This window comes from Tasmannia lanceolata, unplaced genomic scaffold (genome assembly GCF_043159265.1).
Source record: "Tasmannia lanceolata isolate RefF3 unplaced genomic scaffold, GAP_Taslan_0.1 ptg000003l, whole genome shotgun sequence".
Classification (NCBI taxonomy): domain Eukaryota; kingdom Viridiplantae; phylum Streptophyta; class Magnoliopsida; order Canellales; family Winteraceae; genus Tasmannia; species Tasmannia lanceolata.
In genome coordinates, this window is record NW_027518680.1 from 1,587,062 (window position 1) to 1,615,020 (window position 27,959).

At 39.6% G+C, this 27,959-nt stretch overlaps 1 protein-coding gene across 1 annotated transcript; it reads left to right on the forward strand.

Moving 5' to 3' along the window:
• Positions 1 to 380: 380 nt before the first annotated feature.
• Positions 381 to 27,658, forward strand: LOC143847174 (uncharacterized). The gene is made up of 5 exons (XM_077355907.1): positions 381 to 538; positions 9,089 to 11,237; positions 25,565 to 25,685; positions 26,274 to 26,333; positions 26,422 to 27,658. The coding sequence occupies exons 2-5, from the start codon at positions 9,274 to 9,276 to the stop codon at positions 27,490 to 27,492; spliced, it is 3,216 nt and encodes a 1,071-aa protein (XP_077212022.1). The 5' UTR covers positions 381 to 538; positions 9,089 to 9,273; the 3' UTR covers positions 27,493 to 27,658.
• Positions 27,659 to 27,959: the final 301 nt, after the last annotated feature.

Genomic DNA, 27,959 nt, shown 5'->3' on the forward strand with positions numbered 1-27,959 from the left:
GGATCTATAGAGGAACTGCATTTTATGGAAACCTCTACAGATCAGAGGGCTAGGATCATCCTAAGGAAATGATTTTTAAGACAAACAACCTATTTACTTTGTGTTCCATCACACGGACGGTTTGGATGATCCTACAGTGCTGTCCGTACAGTACTTTTTTGAAAAATATGGGACTATAAGGGCTTACACCGTATAAAATCTCGTGCCCCTTCTTCCCAAATCCAGCCCCATCTATTGTAATTATAATTTATAAATAACTGCTCTTTTCTTCTAAAGGGGGTTGCCCAATACAGAAAAGGGGCGAATATATAAATTCCCAAATTTAAGAACAGAACTCGAGTACCCTATTCTCGTGTCCTCTTGTTCCAAGTATAAAAAGTTCAGTTCTCATGAATCAATGAATTTAGATACTGGTTTTGGATTCGCTCTTTATATTTAGGGATTTTTTTTTTCCCTAGGGTTATCCAAGTCCACATCATCTCATCTCTCTCCTCCCTCTGTAAATCTTTTATGAAGCGCCATTGCTTTCGTTTTCAAGGTACTCTTCTTTTCTTATTTACAGTTCTTTTATTCCCTTTTTATTCTCTGTTTCAGTCTTTGTTCTTCTGAAGTTTGATTTTTTCTGTTTGGTATTGCGGTTTCTTTTAGCCCTAGATTTTAAATGTCTTGTAAAATTGTAATGGTTTGTTTGCTGTTTCTAGGGTTATGAGTTTTTGCTTGAGAGCGCTTTCTTGTTTGAATTTCGATGAATTTTTATTTCTATTTGTGTGTTTTTTTTTTTAAAGTTATTTGAAGTGTTTTTCTTGATGGGATCTTTTTTGCATGATAGTTCGATAGGAAACATCGAACAAAAACTTAATAGGAAAGAGAAAAAGAGGGAAATTAGGTGTTAGTTTAATGGGAACTGGAAAGACTGGTTTTGTAAAATGGGGTTTCTTGCCTTGCCATAACAAAAAGATTTTTATTGTGTTTTCATTTTTTTAAATTTGATGCCTTCGTGGAGTAGGGATCTGGACACTGTAGAAAATTGTAGGTTTTTGGGTTTTAGTTCTTTTGAGAAGCGTTTGGACAGTATTTTGAGATGGGTTTGTTGTGATTGCTTTGATGATGAGAATGAAACAATATGTCTTGCTTGAATTCTACCATTCAAAAAAAAAAGAATGTCTTGCTAAGTGAGTGGGATCTCTAGTATGTCAACTTTCATTTCTTCTTCTTCTTCTTCTTCTTGTTTTTTTTTGAACGCCAACGATTTATTAGGAAAGGGGCAAAAGCCCAAAGATAGCATTTGAATTTTCATTATTCCTTGTGCATTTTACTGGGCTACGTTAGGGGGACTGTCTATTCCATAGTTACCAGAAATGCCCTTGGGAGTGGGAAACACGTTTTGGAAATTTCCGAAACGTGACATAAAACTTGGGGAAATGTTTCCGAAACGCATGGGAAACGCATGAGAAACACATGAGAAACTTGTGTGAAAGATGTGAGAAACGCATATGAAACAAGTGGAAAACATATGTGAAATGTGTGAAACGTACAGAAAATGTTTTTAAGATTCACACCGAGAAAGTTACGAAATGCATATTAAGAAGGAAAATAATAGTATATATAATAATAAAAAAGGAAAATAAGTAATTGTGAGATTCTAATCATGGAAGAATCTCTCATGATTCTTTGCGCGAGAGAGAAATTCTAATCATAGATCACTGCGCGCTATGCTTAGAAGTGGGAGAATATGTGGATCATCTTTTTATGCATTGTAAATTTGCTAGGGAGATATGGAGCAAAATATTGAGTAGGTTTGGCATAGCTTGGGTGTTTCATGCCAAGCTCATTGATCTCCTTCTGAGTTGGTTAGCAGTTCCATGGAAGGAAAAAATGAAAAATCCTATGGAACATATCCTTCTTATCAACCATATGAGTGCTTTGGAAAGAAAGAAAGAAATGCCAGAGTCTTCAAAGGTGTCGTAAAAGCCCAGCTTTCCTCTTCGTCAAAGTGGTTGCCCTGACAATATCCCGGGTAAAATCCCTCCCATGCTTCAAATATGTCTCTGCTTTTGACTTATGGAATGGCTGGAGAGAGGTGTGCTTCAGTGTGGACCATAAGCAAAAAAATAGTGCAAGAGTGGGATCCCCCGCCGCATGGTTTCTTGAGGCTAAATTTTGATGGATAAAGCTTGGTGAACCCTGGTCCGACCAGTGTTGGAGGTGTCTTGCAGAATGAGCTAGGGGAGGTGATATGGTTTTTTGCGGGTCCCATTGGGGTGACAGATGTTTCTGAAGCTGAGGTGCACGCAATTCACCAAGGCCTAAAGTTGTTACTTAGCAATCGCCTTGATAAAGTGGTGGTAGAAGGGGATTCCCTCAATGTTATCCGTTGGCTCTCTGGTTCCCAAAAATATCCATGGAGATTTGATCGCATTTTTTTATGAAATGCAAGATTGGGTGGGATCATCTTCTATTGTTTTCCAGCATATCCATTGATCCTCTAATGGGTTGGCTGATAGCCTAGCCAGGGTAGGAGTCTCTAAGGATGCCTTGTCATTGTTCGATTCCCTCCCCCCAATATCTTTCTTTCATTTTTCTTAAATCATGATTACCATGATTTGTCTTTCTTTCATAAAAACTTGAAATTAAGAAATTTCAAATTTACTAACACGCAAAAACTTATGAAAATACAAACTAAAATAAAAATTAGGGTAATAAGATAAAATGATGTTTTCTATGACTTCTGAGTTCTGAAATGTGTCTAACGTGTTTCATAATACGTTTCTCAATGTGTTTCTCATATGATTTTGTATCTTTTTCCGATTCTCGTTTGCTGTCTATTTTTTCTGTGTTTCCTTCTTCCGTTTCACATTTCACATTTCAATTCCCGTTTTTGTTTCCCAGCCCGGTGACAATTGTCTGTTTTGCTTTGGGTCTGTCATGACTTCTCTTCTATATGGAGTTTGGGTCTATGAAGAGCACCATAGAGTGCATTGAGGATGGGGAGTGGTTTCTTACCCTGACAATTAGGAGAAATGGTTTGTATTCTGAGGTTACATGTTCCATTAAGTTACGGACCAGAAGAGTCTGATGGATGATGTAAATAGAGTTACCAAACATAGCTAATCTATGAAACTAGGCCGTTTTCTCTTGGTCTCAATAGGCAAGCAATAAACCCTTTACACATATGATGGTGATGAGATTCACAATTTTGTCCAAATGTATTTGCTTTGTTACAAGGAGAGCTAACCTGCGAGAGATATGATAGCAAAGAAAAATTTAATTGGCATGGGTTTCCAAGTTTAGGGTAGTGATATCATGGCTATTCTCACCAATAGAGAGATTATGAAAAAGTATTTCAATTTTATAGGTTTTGGATCTGTTGAATTGGAGAGAAGTTGTCAATCGATCATATAGTTCACTTCTCTTGTGGCTTTCGCAGTCATATGACTTGTCCTCGAAAGAATTTTTGATAGTTAGCTGATGTGCTTTCTTTTCTATTCTGTGCTTATTTTATAGTTTATTTCTCTCCATCTCATAGTGTTGGGTCCATAGAAATGGAGGCGAAAGACAAATCAAGTTCATGCATATGAGTTCACCATTTTTCCGAAGAACCATGTTAACCCAAGGTTTGCTAATTATATGTCCTTGGTACTTGTACCAGGTGTCGTTGGTTTAATATACCAAATTGAGCAGCCAAGAAAACCTGGTTCACATGCCATGGACTAAGCCTTTCTTTTATTGAACTTAAAAGCTGAAAGTTTCATTTACCAAAGTATGCGAACTAGGTTCCCTTTGTCTGAAAGAAACTTCATGATATATTCCTTAACAATGAACCTACTCCGTCCTCTTTAATAAGAGAACAATCCTGTGCAAACCTCTTTAAATTGATACAAATTCGTGCATGCGCTTTTCCGTACAAGAATTTCATATCCTTAGAGTATGCCATTTTATAAAGTGGAAAAATGAAAAGGGCCTGGTATTGCACCCGTTAAATTTGGCAATTCTATCCATGGTTTGAAAAACATGATTTGAAGCACGAATTGATGTATTTAAGTCAGATTCACGATTTTTTTGGAATTTTTCTTTGAACGTAAAATCCCTATTTGTTCTCATTCTTTTTTATGGATTAATTGGAACACATCAATAGCATGCATGACTCATTGGATATGTATGCTTTTTTATAGCATTGGATATGTGTGCTTAGATAAATATTTAAGGAAATTTGGGTGTTTTTAGTCTGGTCATTGTTAGATCAACCTTACTCCTCACAATTTATTGATATCTAGTTGGATCATCAAGAGTTACACTATCAGATTGTCAATACTTAGCATTACGCTAATGCGGTGTGTCAACTAACTTTTTTATCTATCAAGTTGGCAAGTGCAATCAAATCCCTGGAGTATTTGTTCTGACTTACAAGAATGCCTCTTTCAAAGCTTGTGACTTCCAGCTCGAGAAAGTAGTTGAGGGGCCCCAAATCCTTAGTTTGAAAAGAGGTTTGGGGGTAGGAGAACCTTCAATGAAGGACAGTAGTTGTGAGATAGTGGGCAATGTTTCATATGGAAGATGATAAACTAAACATTTTCAAGGAAAACCATATAACGAGACATGCATATGCCTCGGGTCATAACAACAAGAACCTTTCTGACTATCTCCATATCCGACAAAGAAACAGGTACAACTAACAACGTGGATCAATGAGTAATATGGGGATATCCCCACGGATCAATCAGTAATATGGGGATATCCCCAAAAAACAATGGTAAGGACATTTGTTGACCAATACATCAGAAAACTGACAGTACACCAGTAAGATCAGCCTCACCACAAAGGTAATACAAAGTTTGAGGTTCAGTGAGAAAAGAACTATTGATGGAGAGACGTTTACCATTCTTTCTTTCAGCAATAATTTTGCTGAGGTTTATGAGGACAACTTTTGCGACATGATGCCCTCGTCTTATAAAAATTTCTGAAAGTCATGAGAAAGATATTCTTTCCTCTAAGGTGTAACCACCTAAACCATGTATGATCAATTGATCATCAATAAATACAATGAAATAATGTTGCCCTTGGTTTGATGGCACAGATGCAAGTCATCTAGACATCACTGTGTATCAATTCAAACAGTGTCTTGAAGGCATGATTACTCGTGGGAAAGGATAATTGAGTACTTTTACTAAGTGAGCAAGTATCATAATTCAAAGAAGAAGACGAAGGGGCATGAGAAACAATAGTTTAATTCGCGGCAAATCAAGAATTCAACATAGAAGTTAGGGGTGGTTATTCGGTTATAACCAAACCGAAATAACCAGAATTTGATAACCGAAATAATTTCGGTTATCAAATTTCGGTAACTGAAACCGAACCGAAATTTTTAAAAACCAAACCGATTAAAAATTTGGTTATTCGGTTATAACTGAATAACCGAATAGTGGGAGAAAAAGAGGGAAAGAAGCAAATCTTGGTTTCGATCGGAGGGCTAGGATCATCTAATAGAAATGATTTTGTTGAGCACAACCTAATTAAGTTGTGATCAATCAAATGGACGGTTTTGATCATCCTACGGAGTGCCCATATAGCACTTTTTTTTTGAAAAAATAATGGTTTTTATCATAATTTTGGTTATTTCGGTTAACCGAATTTTTTTGTTCAGATAACCGAAACCGAATTTCCAAAAAAAAAAACCGAAACCGAACCGAAACGGAAAAAAACCGAACTGAACCGACTGAACCAATTCGGTTCGGTTATTCGGTTTTAACCGAATAATGAACACCACTAATAGAAGTTGTATCTTTTTGTGTGGATCATTTTTTTTAATGGTAGTCTTTGTGTGGATTATTTAATTGTCTGTGCCACAACGATCACAAAATTAATGCAATATTGTATGTCCCTCATAGATGACAAAGCACAGGAAGATCTTTTGGAACCATTGCTTTAATCTTGTGCAACAATTCTTGAATTTATGGCTTGTATTTTTTTAGGACAGCAACCTTCACACTCACCTCTCGGGCCACTAAAATATAAATCTTTTTGGTCTATTGGCTCTCTTCAACAATCCTTGGCTTGGTCAAAATGTTTGTTGGTTTCTCCTCCTTCGCATGCTATACATCCTTCTAAGAGAGTCTAAAATGCCCTTCACTCTGCCATTCTTAAATGTGTAGATATTGGCACGAATGTAGTGTATATCGTCCTTCTATGAGCACAACTTCCCAATTGAACATGACACAGATTCATAGGGAAATGTCTCATCACACGAAATCGGAATATTTATCTCTCATAGAGATGTTAACCGAATAAACATCCAAAAAAAAAGAGAGAAGTCAACCGAACACCTCTTTGGGGCAGGAGATTTAGAATCCTTCTAGAACCATGTCATTTTATAAGGACGTGGATATTTTCTCAGTGGAAGTGCTTCTGTGTCATCTATAATAACGTTGCATATGTTCCCATTGCAAAGAACTTGGGTGGAAGGTGCTCTCTCACTGCCAATCATCACCCAAGTCATTTGGCATCATTACTCATCACCAGTCAGGTGACGCCATTACTTATCGCACAGCCAACAACTCCTCACCCAGAGGATTTATCTCTACCCTGTCCTCATCTTCGCTATAGGATTTGTCGGATTTTTCTTCCTCATTGTTGTTGCTGCCCTCTTTTTCTATCTCTACTAGATGTGTTCATCGCTCGGGCATTCAAACGACACATGACCAGTTTCACCATACGAGTAGCAACAATGTCTAGATCCCCCTTGATCTTCTCCTGGATGATGATTCACCCTTCTCTCGCTCTGGAATCTCTCTGGTAGGTTTCAGACTATTATTATTGGCTGATTGACCTTGATTACGCGACCATCTTGTGCCAAAATTTATGCCACCAGTCGCCACTCTATGTTCAGATGAGGATTTCTTCTTTAGATCCTCTTCTACTTTCTAATCAAGCTAATACGCCTCATCAACAGTCCATGCCTTAGTAGCAATCAGATGCTTCCTAATATGTGTCCTCACTCCCAACAAGTACCGAGAAGTAGAAATCACCTCTGATTCAACCTACCCATTTCTATAACACGTAGGGGCTGGTTGGATACGCGGATTTTAGAATGCGGTATTTCTTCAAAATTGTAGCTAAGAGACGAGAAGAAGCGGACCAGTCGTCGTTTTTGACTTCTCACCCTTCTTCTCGTCAACAAGAGAGTAGCAGATCCTCCCATATTTCCAGGTTTTAGAAATCTTAGGATGGAGGAGAGATTTTTAAAACCTGATTTTCTCGCTTAAAATCCAAGAAACGCTGTCAGGACAACATGTAGCAGCCTGATCATGAACCCTCTTTTACACTGTTTTCAAACTAAAAATCTGGATTCTAAAATCCGCATATCCAAACAGCCCCCAAGTGTAAACCAAATGGTGCTGGTTTTCTTCTTCCACGCTCCTCAACATGAGCTCTAAAGTTGGGTTGCCCTTCATCATCCTCAAAATGATTATTGCCATTCCTTTCTGGCAGTCATCGAAATGTTCCTCTTCATGTTCTTCTCCCAAGTCGCTTTCCAACTATGATTTGGCTGACACTTTGAATTTATTGATGGCACCTGTGTCATGTCATGTCCGACACGACACCCTTGTCCACCCGTGTCGACAGCCATTTAGACACTTTTAAATGTACTGCTTAGAAGTGTTAGTAACTTTATATGTATGCATGTGTATGAGTGTGCCACTATTTCTAGATTTTTAACGGTTTCCATGCTAGATACATCGTATTCGTGTCGAAACTGGGCACTCAAGTTCGTATCCACAAATCATGATTATATGTACTTTCTATTTTAGCCGTGTCTCTGTTTCTAAATTTTGGGAGTTTGCCGTGTCCGTGTCGAAACGCGACACTCGTGTCCATGTCCACAAATCATAGCTTTCCAATCCATCCTCAGGTTGCAAAGGTCGATTGTTACCCGACACATGCCCATGGCCAAGTTGCTCCCTATGGAGGGCTTGAACCTCCTGCAATAGGGCAACCACTTGCTGAGTGAGATCCAAAAGTAGATCAATTCATCCCTTAGATTTTGGGTTAATTTTCCACTATTTGCCCTGGCCAAAGCAAGAAGGATACAAAACCTTAATAAGACGACATAATTGACGTGGCGAAGTAGAAGGAGAAATAAAAAATAATCATGAATACATTGGAGCTATTTTATTTGACTAAATTAACCATGACAAGCAGCAGGCAATAGGGAAAAGGATGATAACACTAGCTGATTCGTCCTCTTTAAATTCTTCAACCGTCACGATTTTCAAAAACTGTATAGAGAACTGTTAACTGAGCCCTCATATTTCCCATTACAATAATTATTGAATTACTAAAAAAATACCAACATAATTAAAAGTAAAGAAAAAGTCAATCTGTCCACCCTTCATAAACTTATAAAATCATGCAAAAAATCCTTCTAATAATTGATATCTGAAACTAAGCTATTCCCCAGTGTCAAATGGCTTCATAACTACAAGGTATGTAGCCACTTTTACATATGCTATTTAAACCTGTAGGAGCCATTCAGGAAGGATTATAGCCTATTGAACAAATTTCTAGGTCTTTGTAACTAGTAATATATGTTTAGTTATACCATATTTTATAAGGCTGTATGACTTTTTATGAGTTCACTTGACTCTGGAGCTGAAGTATCTAGTTTTGCCCATTTTAATAAAGATATGTGCTGGATCTATAGTTCTAGAAAAAGGTCACAAATTCTTGAACATTTAGGCCCTGTTTGTTCAAGATTATTACAACCTATTGTGAGGGCCAAACCGATTATTGGACTCAAATTTAAAAGTAATTTTGAGTCAATAATCGGTTTGGAGCTGACAATCGGTTGTCATAATCTTAAACAAACAGGGCCTTAGTAAATCTAGCTGATTATGGTTCTTATTTTAATATTAGAGTAGCTAGCACTGCTTAATGGGTCAGGCAATATATATTGTGGCATTTAGGTTTGATTTCTCTAATTGTTATTATTTATCATTTCAGAGATGAAGTTGTATAATCTGCATATTTATGGGTTTTAAAGATGCTAATCCATTTCCCCTGTTGACTCATTGCAATCATGTTTTTTAAACAGGAAGCTTGTCACAAAAGTACACATTGAATAGAGGTCTTCTTTTGAGGTATTTTTCAAAAAAACATTGGACACAGTTCCTAATTATGTTTTAGGAACTGAAGGTAGTCACAGAAGTTGCTGAAAGGCCTGATAGGAAACGGTGTATCATTAGTTTGTATGGCGACTTGACTATTGATAATTTCACCATGTCAAGTAATCTGGGTACACCGCAGTTAACACTACCAAACAGGCGAACCACACAGATGGAACCATCTCCCAAGGGGCAATCCGAGTCCTTTGAGTCCATCAGGTCTAAGTCCATGTCCAGTAATCTGGGTACACAGCAGTTAACACTACCAAACAAGCGAACCACACAGATGGAACCATCTTCCAAGGGACAACCTGAGTCCTTTGAGTCCATCAGGTCTAAGTCCATGTCCAGTAATCTGGGTACACAGCTGTTAACACTACCAAACAAGCGAACCACACAGATGGAACCATCTCCCAAGGGGCAACCCGAGTCCTTTGAGTCCATCAGGTCTAAGTCCATGTCCAGTAATCTGGGTACACATCAGTTGACACTACCAAACAAGCGAACCACACAGATGGAACCATCTCCCAAGGGGCAACCTGAGTCCTTCGAGTCCATCAGGTCTAAGTTGAGGGAGTCTTTAGCCGCTTCATTGGCCTTGGTTTCTCAACCACAGAACAAACCCCCACTTGTGGGAAAGAATACTAAGAGTGAGGCTGTAAGCACTCCAAGGCAGGATTATGGGGGCTCTCAACTCACTGAATCAACTTCTACATCTGTGGATGGGGGCTCTCAACGGGATGAACTTGTTCAGAATCGCAGTGAAGACCAGAATTCTTCACATGAGAATTTGATTGACGAAAATACAGATGATATAAGTAAGGCATGGAAATCTGATGTGCAAGAACTTAAGCCAAAGCATATTTCCCTGGAAGATGAAGATTCATTCAACTGTAACTTCATCTTAAAAGACGAGCTTTTGCAGGGAAATGGGCTCTGTTGGGTATCTGATCTTGATATAGAGAATGCTGAACCAAAGGAGACTCGTGATTCCAAAAGACCTTGGGTTTCTGATCTTGATATAGAAAACGCTGAAGCAAAGGAAATTCGTGTTTCCAAAAAGCCCAAATTGGCACATGAAGAAGTCACTGGGGATGAGAGGGAACAGGCACTTCACCGTCCGCAAACACTGGCAATAAAAATTGAAGCTGAACTTTTCAAATTATTTGGTGGCGTCAATAAGAAGTATAAGGAGAAGGGTAGGTCTCTTTTGTTCAATTTGAAAGATCGTAGTAACCCAGAACTAAGAGAAAAAGTCATGTCGGGTGAAATCCCACCCGAGCGTCTCTGTTCCATGACCGCAGAGGAACTTGCTTCAAAGGAGCTTTCCCAGTGGAGAATAGCAAAGGCAGAAGAGCTTGCACAGATGGTGGTTTTGCCGGATTCAGACGTTGATATCAGACGTTTGGTGAGGAAAACACATAAAGGAGAGTTCCAAGTAGAATTTGAACGAGATGATAGTGTTTCAGTGGAGGTTTCTGTGGGGGGAATTTTACTTCCATCTAGAACTGGTGAAAATGAAACTCTAATTCCATCCAAATCTAATGAAAATGAAGCCTCTGAAGATGCTGTTCTACCTGCGAAGGTTGATTTAGGAGAGCCAAGCTCCCCAAGTAATCTAATCACTCTTCCCCATGACTGTACCGATTTTATGCAAGGACTCATGGTGGATGATGAATTGAAAGATGCAGAATTTTTGCCTCCAATAGTTTCTCTGGATGAATTTATGGAGTCACTTGATTCTGAGCCGCCGTTCGAAAATTTACCAGGCGATGCCGGACAATCTACACCTGCCGGACAATCTACACCTGTTAATGTCAAAAAGGACTCAGATGCCTTAGTATCTAATAAGGACTCTTTGGATTCTGTTTCTAAAGATCCTGTAGTTACTGCTCTGGATAAACCAGATAAAGTGAATGTACAGTATACAAGGGCTGACAGTTACTTGAAATCCAGTGACATTCCCATAGCATCAAAAACATATCCCCCTGGCGGTGAATTTAAGAGTGAGTTTGTCTGGGAAGGCTTGCTTCAATTGAATGTTTCTGCCATGGTTACAGTTGTTGGCTTCTTCAAAAGGTCGGTTCTGTTGACAGTTTTACTTTCTTTTTCTTAATGTTGCCCAATGTGATTTAGTGATATTATATTATTGCTGTAACTCAAAATTATGCTTCATGAATCTAATTTTTTAGTTTTGCCTTTTATTTTGTCTCTGATACACACTACAGTTTATTTATTTTTTCCCGATGTTATCAATTTCTAGAGTCTACTCATAATTTATGGGCATTCAACATTGTTTTAGATTGTAACACTCATTTCTTTAAACTGGGATGCTGCAATGTTGGTTATGTTGGAGTAAAAATCTTGTATTCTCTCTTTACTGATGTGGGTATTTTTTTTAAAGATGTTGCCTGCATATTTCAAGTATCTGTGTGGACATCACAGTTGAGTTTTATGATTTTCAACTATTTTCATGTGCATGAGAGTTCTGTGGTATATAATTTCAAAAAAAGAAAAAAAGAGTTCTGTGGTATATATGCATCCTGATGATGCCATTTTGTTATTCTACTTATCCAACTAGGTTTAAAGCTTTTAGCATTTTTTGTCATCCATGTCGTTGTATCGCATTTAGATTACAACTTTGTAACTCCATTTACATATGGATGAGGTGTTTATTATTACTTGTGTTGTTTGCTACGCTTCTTCATTTCATTCATTTTGTAATGTTTCTTTCATAGTTTTTAAATATCACCGAAACCAACACAAAACGACCAAAATGTTTTCGTTTTCATCCCCACCGAAACACAAAACGAAACTAAAATGCCCATCGAAACCAAAACCGTGAGTGTATTAATGGTATACTATACCAGTATGTGTTCCATAATTATATTTATATAAATGGAATGTGAAATGTAGTGTATTTATTATGTATAAATATTTATATGAATTGCATGTGAAATATGGTATATACTGAATTAGCACATATGTGCAGCGGCACATGTCATAAGGTTCCATGTTAAAATATTATGAGTGTTTTTTTTATTGCTTATGTGATGGCACATGTCATAAGGTTCCATGTTAAAATATTATGAGTGTTTTTTTTATTGCTTATGTGATGGGTTTTTTAGTGTGTATTTTTGCTTATTCTAGCGTCTTCTGGAGTTTCAACTTCAATGTCAATCATTTGCATCTGTTTCCATACGTTTCTATAATTTTACAGGATTTTGACCGAAATTTCCATCCAAACCCAACATGTTTCCATTTTCATCACGATCAAAATGCATACTGAAACCGAAAATTTGGTTCTTTAATTATGCCTCTTTGGGGTTGCTGGTAAGCGAACCAAAGAAGCGTAGCTTGGGTAGTTATATAAAGCTTTGATTTCACTCAATTTGTCAATTCACACTTGAAGGTCTACATATTGCTGGTCATATCATAGGCAGAATGATGGATGCCTTGTGAGCCTCTATTTCCCTCTCCCAAATCAGTAAGACACCATGTTCTTTCTCTTCAAAATTGACCAACTCATTGCACTTGATCTCTTCAATTTTCTCTTCCCAAAACGATTTTAGTACCATTATTTAATCATGGACTGAAGGCTCTTAAGCTTGATCATGAGCTTAAAGCCATCTCACCGCTCACACCAATCTTCTATTGAGCTTCCATCACTCAACGGTATTTGATGAATCTGAGAGCTTACAACCACATAAATATTGAACTTAAAGGGCCCAGGGCCATATGATCTTGTTGGCTAACACAACTGGCACTGACTCCAAGGTAGCTGAAGCTAAGGCCCTGTTAACTGAATTGAGAATTTCAGATCGAGATTTGAGGGTTCTCTTGTGGCTAAAGAGGACTTCCAAATTGCTTCGTGGTAGGTAGTAAAAAATATCAGAGGACCATGGCGTATGCGCCCCACCTTCAATGAGACTGTCAACCTTTCTAGGGAGACTACTTACTAATTTACTCATACTATTAGAGAGGCCAACATGACTGCTGAAACATTGGCCAAAACTAGTATTATTCAGGCGACTCATTGAGCTGCAATCTCTTTCCCGATTGTAGTTTTGTTTTTCTGGGTGCTTTTCTGGCCTCCTGCAAATTTTCTTTCTTATTTTTTTTTTAATGGTTGATAAAAATTAGGTGCTTTTCTTTCTTCTCTTAGGGGCCGTTTGGATACGCGGATTTTTGAATCCAGGTTTTTAGTTTGAAAACAGTGTAAAAGATGGTTCATGATCAAGCTGCTGCATGCTGTCCTGGCAGCGTTTCTTGGATTTTAAGAAAACCAGGTTTTAGAAACCTCTCCCCCATCATGAGATTTCTAAAACCTGGTTTTCTTACTTAAAATCCAAGAAATGCTGCCAGGACAGCATACAGCAGCCAGATCATGAACCCTGTTTTACACTTTTTTCAAACTAAAAACCTGGATTCTAAAATCCGTGCATCCAAACGGCCCCTTAATGAACCTGGTTACTGCTCTGAAAAATAAAACACAAAAATGAAAAATAAAATTGACACATGTTATGAATCCAGTGTTGGAGAACCTTAACGCAAGAAATTCCCTTGCAAAGTGCTTGTAATCAAGAAGCGCTGCAGCATCTTGATTATTTGAACTGTGCATTACTTAATGGGGAATTTACCAATTTGTGGCAAGTCATAAACTTTGAAAGTCTGCTACCTGTAGTCATTCTACTATATTTTATTTTTGAAGTGTACCAAATGCAAGATAAAATTTCATCCCAAGCACCAAGGTTCTTCCTCCCACTTATAATGGCATTGATTTCTTGACAGCCTTTCTTGAATGATTACATCATTATGAGAAAAGGGAAGGTACTCCCTGGAGTAGATAACTTATCTACTCCCTACCCTGAAATAACAGTTGGGGCCACATTGTTTGGATGATCCAAAGCATTCATTTGATGGGCCCTCACATAGATAGGGTGTGCCCAAAAAATCAGCTCAATAGGATCATCCTAACCCTATGAACTGTGAGGCAAAAATGGACGTGTATAAACCTGCACAAATCTGTCCATTTTTTGCCTCCACAGTTCATAGGGTTAGGATGATCCTATCAAGCTGATTTTTTGGGCACCCCTTATCTATGTGAGGGTGCATCAAATGAATGCTTTGGATCACCCAAACAATGTGGCCCCTACTGTTATTTCAAGGTAGGGAATAGATAAGTTATCTACTACAGGGAGTACCTTCTTCTTCTTCTTCTTCTTCTTCTTCTCTCTCTCTCTCTCTCTCTCTCTATATATATATATATATATATATATATATATATATATATATATGAGGAAAGTGTTCCTGAGCTAGAGCTCAGATAAGCTTATCTGAGTTCTAGCTCAAAAACACATGTTGCCCCACATTTTTGGGGGATCCAAAGCTTTCATTTGGAAGGCCCTTCCATGGATAGGGTGTGTACCAAAAATCAGCCCTGTAGGATCATCTTAACCCTGCCATTTGTGGAGGAAAAAAATGGGCAGAAACGTGGACACACAGTGTCTGTCCATTTTCCTCTCAACCTTTGATTGAGTTAGGATGATCCTATAGGGCTGATTTTTGGTACACACCCTATCCATGGAAGGGCCTTCCAAATGAATGCTTTGGATCCTCCCACAAATGTGGGGCCACATGTGTTCCTGAGCTCTAGCTCAGATAAGCTTATCTGAGCTAGATCTTAGGAACACTTTCCTCATATATATATATATAGGGAAACGTATTCTGAGCGATACCTCAGATTAGTTATCTGAACAAGAGCTCAAAAAATCATGTGGGCCCACATTGTTTGGATGATCCAAAGCATTCATTTGATAGGCCCTTACATAGATAAGGCGTGCCCAAAAAATCAGCTCCATAGGATCATCCTAACCCTTCGATTTTTGGAGGTTAAAAATGGACAGATTTGTGGAGGTTTATACCCATCCACAAATCGAAGGGTTAGGATAATCTTGTGGACCAGATTTTTTGTGCACACTATATCTATCTTTGGACTATCCAAATGAATGCTTTGGATCATCCAAACAATGTGGGCCCATATGTTTTTTTGAGCTCTTGCTCAGATAACTTATCTGAGGTATCGTGCAGAAAACATTTCCCATATATATATATATATATATGTTGGAAAGGAACACCGTGTCAAATATCCTTCTAAAATTATCTCCAACTCTGATAAGTTTTCATTAAGGGGACACATAGCTCCTCAATTCCCCCATCTTCGATCTAGAACACCTTGTTCTAGATTAACTCTATGCACCTTAGTGTATTCTAGTAGGTAAGCAAGCCAAGCAATGGTTCCTTCTTTCCCGTAAATCAATGATGAACCTGGCATCCACATTCTCCAGCTTAGATTCCTTGAGTATTTCCATCCCTGTCAAGTTGAGAAGTAAAAGCCAAAGGAGAAAGAGAGAGTCAAAGCACACAAAATTTGGGAGGAGTCAACATTCCCCTTCCACCAGCCTCTTATATATTCATCTAACTCTTAGTGAAGTTTCATGATTGCCCTTCACGTATTTATAAACAAAAATATAACTGAAAGAAAAACACAATTTTACCCCTATGTTCCACAAAAACGTGTATGTGTGACAAAGTTCCAAAACTTAACCCTTCTCCCAAATTTCGTATGGTTCGACTTTCTTTCTTCCTTATTCCCAATGCCTCTTATTCTTCATTCCTCTTCTACTTCTCAACTTGACATGGTATTAGAGCTTGGAGAAGTCGTAAATTTTTTGTTGCTACCTTGTGATGAGGAAGATATTATCCAAGGAAATATCTCTTTAGGAAGGGTGGGTGTTGTGTAGATGTCTTGTATTCTGGCATTATTTAGCACCCTAATGGACTAATGTGCATGCCGCACATGGGTCAAGCAGCGCTGTTTTGTGCTAAAGGATATTTCAGCAATTTTTTGATGAAATGGCATTGATATGTAAGCCACATATTAGGATTACGGGTTGTGAGGTTTTCTTTGTGATTTCTTAATCTTAGCGGGGGAGAGTTTTGTAACCCTAAACCGAAATAGTGAAACTCTTCTCCCATGGGCATAGGCACACTCCCGAACCATGTAAATCTTTTGTTCCTTTCTTTGTGTAATTGTGTCTCTCATCTTATCTTGACATTTTGCTTCACATCGAGTGCGATCCTATTTGAGAAGGTATTTCTCGGTTCTCTAGAGAGGGATTCCCTCACCCTCATCATGCATATGATTAGGTCTAAGTTTGAGAGGTATGTAATGTTTGAATTTGAAAGTAAATGACTATTTTACTCTTATGTTCTACAATATAATTGTACGAGTGTGACAAACTTCTACCATCCCAATCTCTATCATATGCCTTGTGAAGAAGAGATTAATCCAAAGAAATCTTTATTTGTGGTGAAAGAGGGATTCCCTCATCATGCGTATGATCAAATCCAAGGTTTCAACACACTATTTCTAGGGTTGTAAAGAGGAGGAAAACCTCTTTCTCAAGGAATTGGAGAAGAAATGAAGAGACTATGAAACCCTTATCTTACGAACATCTCATTTCGAACACCAAACAAGTCAGTTTGAAGGGATCTGAGATGCGGAACTACTTGAACAACGGCATCGAAGGGAAGGGATCAAGAAACCAGAGGGACATCTTTCCTGGGGATTGGATTTGCAATGATTGTCGATACCATAACTTTAGGAGGCGGGAGAGATGTCGAAGATGCAATCAGGCAAAAGACGAAAAGAAACAACAAAGAATGGTGCCAGAAAGGGTGGAAGAATCGGAGTACCAGATATGGCCGGATTCCGGCACCAGACGTTAAAAACGAAGATGGCATTCCAAAGGTTATCATAACTGGTAAGGAGGTTGAGAAAAGAAATGAACTTCTCAAAACTCCGTCTTATTGTAAAAGTTAAATCGAAGAAATGGTCTTGGGATCAGATGTGGCAATGGGCTAAATGGTTTTGGAGCATACCAGACCTCCTGGAACCTTATATCCTTAATGACAGAGAAATATTGTTCCAGTTTGAGACTGAATCCCAAGCCGTTGCCATATTCAGAAGGGGAGCCCAAGCTTGCGGAAAATTTCTCCTATCCCTGAGTCCGTGGCACCAGGCACATCAGACAGGCGCCAAAGCTATCTGGTTCGGTTTTATGGGATCACGCCAAAACAGTCGGGAAAATGACCAATGCATGGAGTATGCCTCTGCAGAAGTTCTCACATCGGAATGGAGGTTCCTACGTTCTTATGTGAGACTAAAAGTAGGAGAGAGATGGTACTCTATTGGCGTAGTTGGTGATTATGGTGATGAATTAAAAATGGGGGCCAATCATGTTGACACAAATTTGGATCATTCCCCGTTTGATATGGAGGAGAACACGGTAAATATTGGCGAAATGGTGGACATATGTTCACAAAAATGGTTCCAGAACCCGAGAAGGTAAGTGGAAGAGAGTTCTAATGACGGATTTTCTTTCTTTGGAAACCTTGCGAGGAAGATGATGATCAGACCGTTGATTGAAACTAGGAAACAATCACATGGTACTGATGCATCAACGGATTACAACTGGAACGCAGAACGCCAACATAAGGGGAAAGGATTAGCCATCGATTTACTTGATGGAAAGGGGTACGGACACAATCCTAGCGTTAATTTAAATTGCGCCAGGAACCCTACGTTGACGGAGAAAAATAAGGTGGTACAGAATAATCGGCTGGCGGGGACGCGTGTTATGGAGCCACTGGACTATTCTCGTAATCGGGTGGAGGGTGAGGCACGCGTCCTGAATCATGATAAGCATATGGCAGGAGATAAAAATCAGATCAGGTCTGGGGCAACACGTCAAAGGCCGCATGAAATGGGGACACGTGATTCAGATCAAACGGAAGTATGGAACACGTCACAAATAGGGGGGTACACATCTTTGATCAAAGTTACCACATCGCTCCTGGGATGCCTTTGAACAGAAGCAACTTTCTGATGGAAGGGTCATGTTCCCAAAACGTAGTAGGAAGAGAAGACATGTAGCTTGATATCTTTTCTGGCTGCCATAAAGGTAAACCTTGCGTTGAAAAAGCTTTTGACGGTGGGAATAGGTGGCAGTCATCGATGGCCTACAGTTTGCATGATGGACATCTGGGAGACATGCAATATCGTCACCGAAAATCAGATAAAAATAGGGAAGCAAGATTCAGCCGGTTAAAGAAAAAAATAAAACTGGCAGGGGTAGGTCAAAAAAGGAGGGGCCCTCGATATCACGCCAAATATTCAGGTAATATACCGGAGGGAGAAATTAAAAGATGCTTCAATGCCCTTCTTAACGAGCTGTGTGATGAGTTCTCACGAGGAAGAAAAGAGGTGGATGAAAGTAAGCATAGATAAACTAGCACAGATGGGTAAATAAGCACAGAAATAGGTAAAGCACAGAGATCCTTCCATGAATCTCCTACAAGGGAGGAAATCGCTCAAGAGTTCTTGAAGCTAAGATCTAAAAACAGAGGGATCAATGTGTAATGCCCGGTTCTGAGGTTGAAGCGACGGGGAATCTTCTACAACCTATGGAAATGGTGGATATTGTACATGAGAATTTACATATGGATTCAAAGAAAACTTCGGAGGATCTGGTCTCTGATGAATAATCTGGTTTCGTGGCCGATAATCAAACCCATGTAGAGCCATTCAAGATCAGTGGGGGTGTTAGTAGTCAAATGTTGATTGAGAATAAGGTGATGGATGGGGAGTCTGAATCGTTTCAGGACTCGTTGGAACTAGAAACAAAATATTAACAAGGCAATGCCCAAGGCAGGTGACTCACGTATATCGAGTGAGGAAGCGAACTCGCAAGAAAGACGCGAGATGGCAACTATGGGGAAAGACATTGGTATAGAATATGAAGGAAATGAAGAGGCGACCTGGAATATCTTAGATGGCATTGAAACAAGGGAGGAGACAGAGATCGAACAGGAGGCAATTGAAAAAGGGGAGCAGGAAAGTCCGGGCTTTGGCTTTGGCTTAAGCATCGGGTATATATAGTGTCGCAATGAAGCTCGGTTTCTGGAATATCAAGGGTTTGGGGGGTGAGAAAAAGATACAGGCAGTGAGGGACTTAATCCATAGTAGGATGTTTGATCTTATTTAAAGGTGTATGTATTGTATGGATTAAGCGACATCCTACTCAATTGGAATGCGGTTTTATGGGAAAGAAAAACAGTCGTGAAGTAATCTCCAAAATGGGAGGCACCTCCGGAGGGTTGGATGGAACTCAACTTTGATGGCAGTTCTATAGGTAACCCGGGTAGGGTGGGCTTTGGAGGCGTGATCATAGTCAACTTTGGAAGGATTGTGATGTCTTATTCTGGGCCCGTGGGTACTTTTGACACAAATGAGGCTGAGATTAGATCCCTTCTATTTGGACTGAAATGGTTTACACCATCTGGATTCAAACACCTAATTGTGGAAGGGGATTCATCAAATACAATTTCTTGGGCCACGGAAGCGACTTGTGGACCTTGGTACCTTCAGAACTACATTGCGGAAGTGAGGGATCTGGTTTGCATTATTTGTCCGAAGGTCAATCATAGGAGGCGGGCATCTAATGAAATGGCAGACGCTTTAGCAAAAGGAGGAGTAATAGGCGTGATCATAGTCAACTTTGGAAGGATTGTGATGTCTTATTCTGGGCCAGTGGGTACTTTTGACACAAATGAGGCTGAGATTAGATCCCTTCTATTTGGACTGAAATGGTTTACACCATCTGGATTCAAACACCTAATTGTGGAAGGGGATTCATCAAATGCAATTTCTTGGGCCACGGAAGTGTCTTGTGGACCTTGGTACCTTCGGAACTACATTGCGGAAGTGAGGGATCTGGTTTGCATTATTTGTCCGAAGGTCGATCATAGGAGGTGGGCATCTAATGAAATGGCAGATGCTTTAGCAAAAGGACGAGTAATGCTGGAGGAGATATGCTTTCACACTATGTAAAACCAGTAGGGGAATGTAATGGGATAATGATGTAATTGCCTTTTCTTTTTGGGCGATGTACTGGATGGATGATATGATTGTTCCCCACCTTGGGGATGCTTTCATCTAACCTTTTCTGGAGTAATAAAAGTCAATTTTCAAAAAAAAAAATCCAAGGTTTCATGTTTTGGCATTCCAGTCGATTTGGAAATAGAAACATGCCAATTTCTGTGGAAATCATGTAAAATTATTGAAACACACGGAAACATATGCAAATGGTTGACATCTAATACGAAAACTCAGGAAGTGCTAGAATAAGCACAAACACAATAAAAAAACCATCCCATAAGCAAAAGAATCTCCCATAATGGTTTAACAACATTGAACACCTACCATTAAAATATAGCATCGAATACCTAGTGGTATGCGTTGTCAGTGTCGCACATGTATGATAATTCCATAATAGCACATTTCATATTTAATTCTTACAAATACTATAAGTAATATGTAGACCGCATTTTACATGCAATTCATATAAATATAATTATTTAAAATATACTGGTATAGCATAACACTACCACACTACTCTTTTGGTTTCACTATGCATTTATGTTTTGTCATTTCCAAATTCAAACGTTTCGGTGGAAATTTAAAATTACTCGGGTCGAGTATTGAGATAAGTATTGTTTGAATTGGAAGGCTCAACCACATCAAGTATTTAACTTGGTCTTCTGCGCCTTTGAAATTGATACTTAGCTTCGCTCATTATGCTTCCATTTCTTCCACACAATTGCAACTCTTCATTTCGTTGCTGAGTTGATCCTTGTGTTGGTGTTGATATGAACAGCAAGTACTCAAAGATGTTGCTTTATTTGATGAGTAGTAACAGAGTAATTGTTGATAACTAAGATATCCTATACTAAACTAGCAAGGATGGACGCACTTGAGGCTAGAGTACTGAAAAAACCAATAAGGCCTGACTTGATCTATTACATCACACAAGTAGTCCTCTATTGTCATTTGGGTAGGCCACCACTAGTTGGTAGGAAAGGTAGTCTCATTGACTTTTGAAGTAGCACCTTTGATTATGAGCATGCGACTTGAATGTGTTAGACATTAAACTTTTCTTTTTCCTTTGACCATCAAATCAAGTCACATGAAGTCTAGTTCCCCCTCTTTTCAGGGTCCCCTCCCCTGCAACACCCTGCAAAATCGAATAAATGGGAAAACAATTTCTATAGTTTCCAAAAGTATTGTCCTTAATTGCGGTAATCTAAACTCAATCAAACCATCTCTCCAATCACTCCCTCCGTCACTGTCATCCCTTGATCCCTATTCAATCTTGTTTCCACAATATGAGATTCTTTCACCTAGGTCATCTGTTTGATTCCAATAGCCGGCTTTTCTATTTGTTCTATTTTTTTATCAGGCCAGTGTTGTTTCCAAGGGCCCTTTTGATCCACATCCCCTCCTATTTCTTCCCCACCAGCTCTTTGATATGCATGCCTAAGTTGGTTTTCTCACTTCTCCACTCCCTCCTGTTTCATTTCTCAATAAAAATCCCTTATACACAAGCCTTTGACTCGATGTTTTTCTTGATTTCTTTTTACTGCGTTTGAACCTTTTTATTGAGTTTATGAACTCTTGCAGCTACGCTTCACTCCTTGAAACAAAGAACCTCATCATCCTCTTTGGTTATTCTTTTTAAATAAAACAACAAGCTACTCATTTTTAATACTCTCAAGAGTATAACTAATGCAAAGTAGTATCAAAAGAAGAAAAAAAAAAAGTAGCCCAATAAAACCAATAGATCAAAGAAGAACAAGTTGGAGAGAAAGGAAAATATGGTAAACCCTAACTGTGAAATAGGAGAAAGAAATGGAAGAGAGAAGAGGGGAAAGATGGAGAGGAGAAATATCACATTTTGGGTAAAAGGAGCGAGCCTTACAGCTAGCCTCCTCCGTACTATATATGTATTCAATTTTTATTTTTATTTTAAAATTGACATATTTCATTAATATTAAGATAGCAATTGGGACCAGTAGTCCCCTCATGCATTACAAAATATTAAGGTGGACTGGACCAACATGCCGGTACCAGTCCAAAAGAGATAAACAAAACAGCATGCATATGTCTATACAGCGTTCAACCACCAACCAGGTCTTCCCATCATTCACTTCTTTTACCAAAAAAAAACCCAAACTAAAATTCCCCAAGAAATCCCATCCCTACAACTATTTCCTCAAAAAATCTCGTTACACTTTCTTGCCATCTTTACATTTTCTCCATCCAGTCAGAATTACTGAGTAATTAACTTCGAGACATACTACTAAGAGTAACATGTCACAACGTTTACTATCCCTGACTTTCCTTCCCATTTTCCCTTTTCAAACTAACATTGGCCTCCCCTACCAATAGGTTCTTCTGTCCTTAAGCAGGGGCACTTCTCCCCTTCTTGTTGGATGATTGAAATTGTAGATGATTCGTATTTAGCCTAAACCATAAAATTATTTCAACAGGGAGTTCATTTTTAACTTAGGACCCCTTAATCCTGGTTTCCTTGATCTCGACCAATCTCCTCGATTCTTTTCTTCCTTTCCTTGCCATCCCTTTCTTGTATGGCACAATACATTTCTCTAGTTTTGTCCATATTTTCATCATAAGACATTCCGAGAACATCCCCTATTCTTAAAAAGTAACTAAATTGTTCTGGATCTTGAGGTTCAGGGGACCTTAAAATGTCACTGAGGCGTCGGCTTTTTCCTTGGGTGTCCCCATCCGGTCCACGCACTTCCTTAACGGTGGGGACAATATCCAGGGCTAGGGTTCCAGGGCAGTCCAGATTATCCTTGTCAAAAAAAAAACTTTCCTCACCTCCAAATCTGAAATGGCCATCTGTTTTTCCTCCTCCCAAAGTCTCCTCCGGGTACGCCTCTCTTTGTCTAGGATCTTGCTGAACATGGGAAGTTCCAGAAAGGGCACATGAAGATCCTTTTCACTATTAGATTGAGAGGAGGCAGGCGGAGAAGAGCAACTCGCCTCTTTCCTTTGCAGTACCCATTGCTTCTTAAGAGGACTTAAGATGATTTCCGATAGAGTAGGTGATACCTTTCGAGCTAGTTTTTCGTTAAAGGAGATTTCTTTCAAGACGTCAAGGTCACCCTCCTTGAAAGAGAAGGAGGCTTTAGAACTCGGTGAAGGATTCGATCGGACCATCGGAGGGGAATGAGCCAGCAAAGGAACTCTAGAGATCGATTTCCTAAACCTCTTTCTTAGAAGTGGACCTTTAAGTTTTCTATTCAATGCAAACAATTCCTCTCTAGTTGCTAGGACACGTGCGGCTTTTTTAGATTTCCTAACAAAGATTCCCCTACCCTTTTTTTTGTTTTTTTGTAGACGCTTCTCAAACAAACTTTTACTCTCGCTAAGGTGTCGAGATTTAATTTTTAGAGAATTCCTTTCATGGGTCGAAGTAATATTACAGCTGTCCGCAACGATCTTCCTACCCACTTTCCTTTTCTCGCCACAAATCATTACTTTTGGGGCTTTGTGGGCCCGCCTCCCTCCAATTTTGATATCCTGGCCCCTCAAGACAGCTATCCTAGTTCCTGACAGATTAGCCGACTCATGTTCTACATTCTCTGGATAAGCAATTTCTAATTCAAAATTTGAAATGGGGCACGGCTCCCTGGCATCGACGGAGTTCTCAACACTACTCACGGCAACCTTTACCGGCGCCGGTAAGCCCTTTTCAGCGGAATTGGATTCAAAACCAACAAAAAGACTTGAGTTGTCTTTACTGCTGGATTCTCCCACTACCGACAACGACAAGCTATTTATTCCTCCTTTAGAGACCACCTTAACTTCCACCGAATAAACAGAAGAATCAATTTTTAAATTCAGGGAAGAGGGGATGGTCTTCCAAATGGATGTCAAGATTAAAGCAGAAGCATAAGTCAAACAATGGTCATGGTTGCCATAAAGCTCAGTTTGAATAACCTGGCCCAATTGATTTCCATGCATCTCCCCTGTTGTAGTGGCCCAGGCGTGAAGGGGATTATCGTAAAATCTAACCCTGATAGTTCTGGCCCCAGTATTATATGCCGGGTGCCAAGGTTTCAAAGAAGAGAGATATTCTCCCACAGCATCTGCACCTCTCCTAAGAATAGAGGTAGATTGGCGCTCTGAATCAAAAATAAAAATCACATCCACAGCATTAATAGAGAAAGGCTTTGGCAGGTTCTGAAGATTCCATTGTTTTTTCGCCCATTCCCACACATCTTCGATCATCCAGGACCCCAATTTAAGGCTGCCAATAAGGCACCGCTTCAAATATCCTTTTCTTTTCTCTATTAATCTACCTGGGATTTCAATTCCTAAACCTCCGCTGGTTGTAGCCTCGACTGTGGTTTTCTTAGGCCTCCATATCAAATTAGGCTTATTGTTGTTTTTAGGATCACCCTCTCCACTTCTCTTTATTAAGCATTTCTTGCAAATAGATCGGGTTCCAAAGTTTCGGTAGCTGCATTGTGAGCACATCCAATCACTAGCATTTGCCACCATTCGTCTATTCGATTCAGTAGGTCGACGACCCGGGGCGATTCTAGCACCAAAAGCCAACCGTCTTCCTCTCGTGTCTCTATCTTCAATACTCCCCAGGGATCCCGTATGGGATCTTGGACTGGTCCGAGTCGGTCTAATCGCATTAATCTCTTGGCCATAAGCAAATAGCATTCTCCAACAGCAGGGGTTAGAGATACCCAGGGAATCAAAAATTTCCAAGATTGAGTAACCTCCATCAACCCTGGCAAGAAGTAAACCTGATAACCTCTCAAGATTAAGTCCACAGGAGCAGACAAAACTATTCCGATGGAGGGTCAGATTCAATACATCTCGGAGGGCTGAGACGACGGCTGCTGAAAATTTCTCTAATGGTCATACTCGTCCTTTCCCATCACCTAATGTAATTGATGAACATATGATTGACCCCAACATGCAGCCCATTTCAAAAGCTTGAGCTGAAGTCGACAAATGAAGGATATATGTATTCAATTTTGAATGTTCAGTTTGTTAGGGTTGTTACAGTCCTGCATATTCATCATAGTGAGAGAAACATTACCAATTCCCTAATTTGGGTTTTGTTCTTCCTGAGCTAGTGGAAACTAATATTTCAATTTGGTATCAATTGGTAATCTCCTCTTTTTTCTTGAAGGACTGGACTAAATAATTTTACTTGGTTAAAATGTCAATTAAAAATTTTAATTGAAGCTGGAGATTGTTGGATATACCTTGGTAAAATGGTTTCTGAGTTATTTGTATGCGATTTCCAGATTCATTTCTCATCAATTTCATGCTAAATTTTGTTGGAATCATTTAACAGTAACACTATCAGGCCAAATTACGAAATTCATATTCAGGATATGCATGTTCAGCCCTTGATATTATTGGTTGCTTATCTGATTTCTTCTTGCAGTGGTGAGAAAACATCCGCAAAAGATTGGCCTAGCTTTCTCGAGATCAAGGGAAGAGTTAAACTGGATGCATTTGAAAAATTCCTCCAAGAACTTCCTATGTCTCGAAGCCGTGCAATCATGGTATCTCCATTGTCCCTAATTGATCTTGTGATTCTTGTTTATTTTTTCTTTGCAATAGTCCGGCATTGTTTATTCATGCAACATCTGCCAATCTTGGGGAACTTTTGCAAATACCGTTCCGTGGTATTTTCTTAGACCAAAGTAAAAAATTCATCATTTTCAGAAAGTATTTTGATTGTATTGCTTCCCGGTATGCATTTCGTATAGAGTGAAAGACACAAAAATAAAAAAAGAACCAGGCTATCAGGAAATGGCAACGGTGGAAAAAATAGAGACGGTAATTGCTGGGGGAGAAACTATCTGCGTTACTTGTCTATCATGAGGTTATTTTTATAATGTAAACATTCCAGCAATAGACCCCAAAAATCCAGATTTCCTGAGAGTTTATTTGGGAACTTTAGTACATTAGGTGTCTGATATGCTAAATGGAGCAGAATATGTTCTCAATTATTATACCAATATTTTTAGTGTGGATTGCGGTGCAGAATTTGATATTGCATAATACCTATGCTGGCTATCATCTCCTTTCTTAACAATGCTTAAAACTTCAAAATTATCATTTTATTTATCAAATGATTGCTTTTGCAGGTTGTCCAATTCTGTTGGAAGGACGGATCCCCGGAGAGTGGACGCTCAAACCTGCTTGAGGTAATTGTTGCCTACATCTCTGCAATCTTTCGATCTTTCCATCATTCTAGCTTCCATTTTCTAACCCAGAATTCCTTTTCCTGTACAGGTGGCAGATTCGTATGTTGTGGACGAGAGAGTCGGGTTTGCAGAACCAGCCCCTGGAGTGGAGCTCTACCTCTGTCCTCCCCATGAAAAAACAAGTGAAATGCTTGGCAGGCTCCTTCCCAAGGAGCACACAGAGACACTTAACGCAATAGATAGTGGTCTTATTGGCATTGTTGTATGGAGAAAGGCTTTTGCACCTACTACCATATCACCCAAGTTGTCCTCACACCAGAAACAAAACTCTAAGAAACACCACAGCACTTCAAAGAGACAGCAAGAAAAAGATGGCAATTCCAAAGCACTCCCTCCTCTACCTGTGGGTCCACCTCCCTCCAATCCCGAACCCCCTCCCGAAGATGATGCCATTGATGACGTTCCACCTGGCTTTGGTCCCGCAGCCACCAGGGATGAGGATGATCTCCCTGAATTTGACTTTGTTAAAGGGCAAAAGCCACCCATTTCAAAGTTTCCTGCACAACCCCAACTCCGGCAACCACATCGTCGTCCTGTGGAACAAATGAGAGAACTTATCCACAAGTATGGGCAGGGTAAAATGACTGCCAATAATTCAGTGAATTGGCAGAGGCAAGCCCAGAGTTTTGAGGTTGAGACCCAGCCATGGAACGATGACGATGATATTCCAGAGTGGCGGCCCAACCAAGATACCCAGCCACAACCTAGGCCACTGGCACCCCCATTGCATGGATTTCAGCCCCAGGGGGTTCAAACCCACATGGCTAACCAACAATTAACCCCACTCCAGCCCCCCCTTCAGCCTCTGGTCCCACTCGTGCCCCCACTACCAATGCCTTTGCAGCCTCTACCACCCCAAATGGGTCCCATGCAGGGTACCTCAGCCCTACAAGCACCTTGGCAGCAAGGCCCCTGGTGGGGTTCACCATTTGGTTCTCGTGGGCCCGCTGATATGGGGTTCTCAGGAAATGGATTGATACAGCCATGTAATTTTGGCAGCCCAACTGTTGATGGGCAGTTCTCTAAGAATCCCGGATTTGGGGTGGGCCAGAACGGAACAGACTGGAGACCTGATAGCCATAGGAGTAGAGGGGTTTAGTTTCTGTGATATACCCCAAGTCTCAAGCAGTTTGGGCGGTTGTAAAGATGCAATTATGTAATCATAATCTGCATATATATAATCTGAATTTCCAGTAATCTGGCTTTTAAGAGTCGAAAGTAGTTGTTAATTATATGATAAATAGCAAATTCTAGAACAGAAAACATTCACAAAAACACTAATGAGTTAGAGGCTACAATTGTTTTTGAACAAGTAATTGAAAATACAATGACCCAACAGCTGCTCATTATCTCTGCTGCGCCTTTTTTGTGTTTTTTGGGGGCCTTCCATACCAACTTTCTTTGGATTTGGCAATGCCCAAAATCAACCATTTCCACCTCATCTCAGTTAACTCTTTTTATCACTTGGTTTGTTGCAGGTTTATATTCTACTCTTTTATGATCAGCCAGTTTGCATCGGACCATGTGATGAGGTTCATCACAAAAATGACAGATTAATCATGGCAG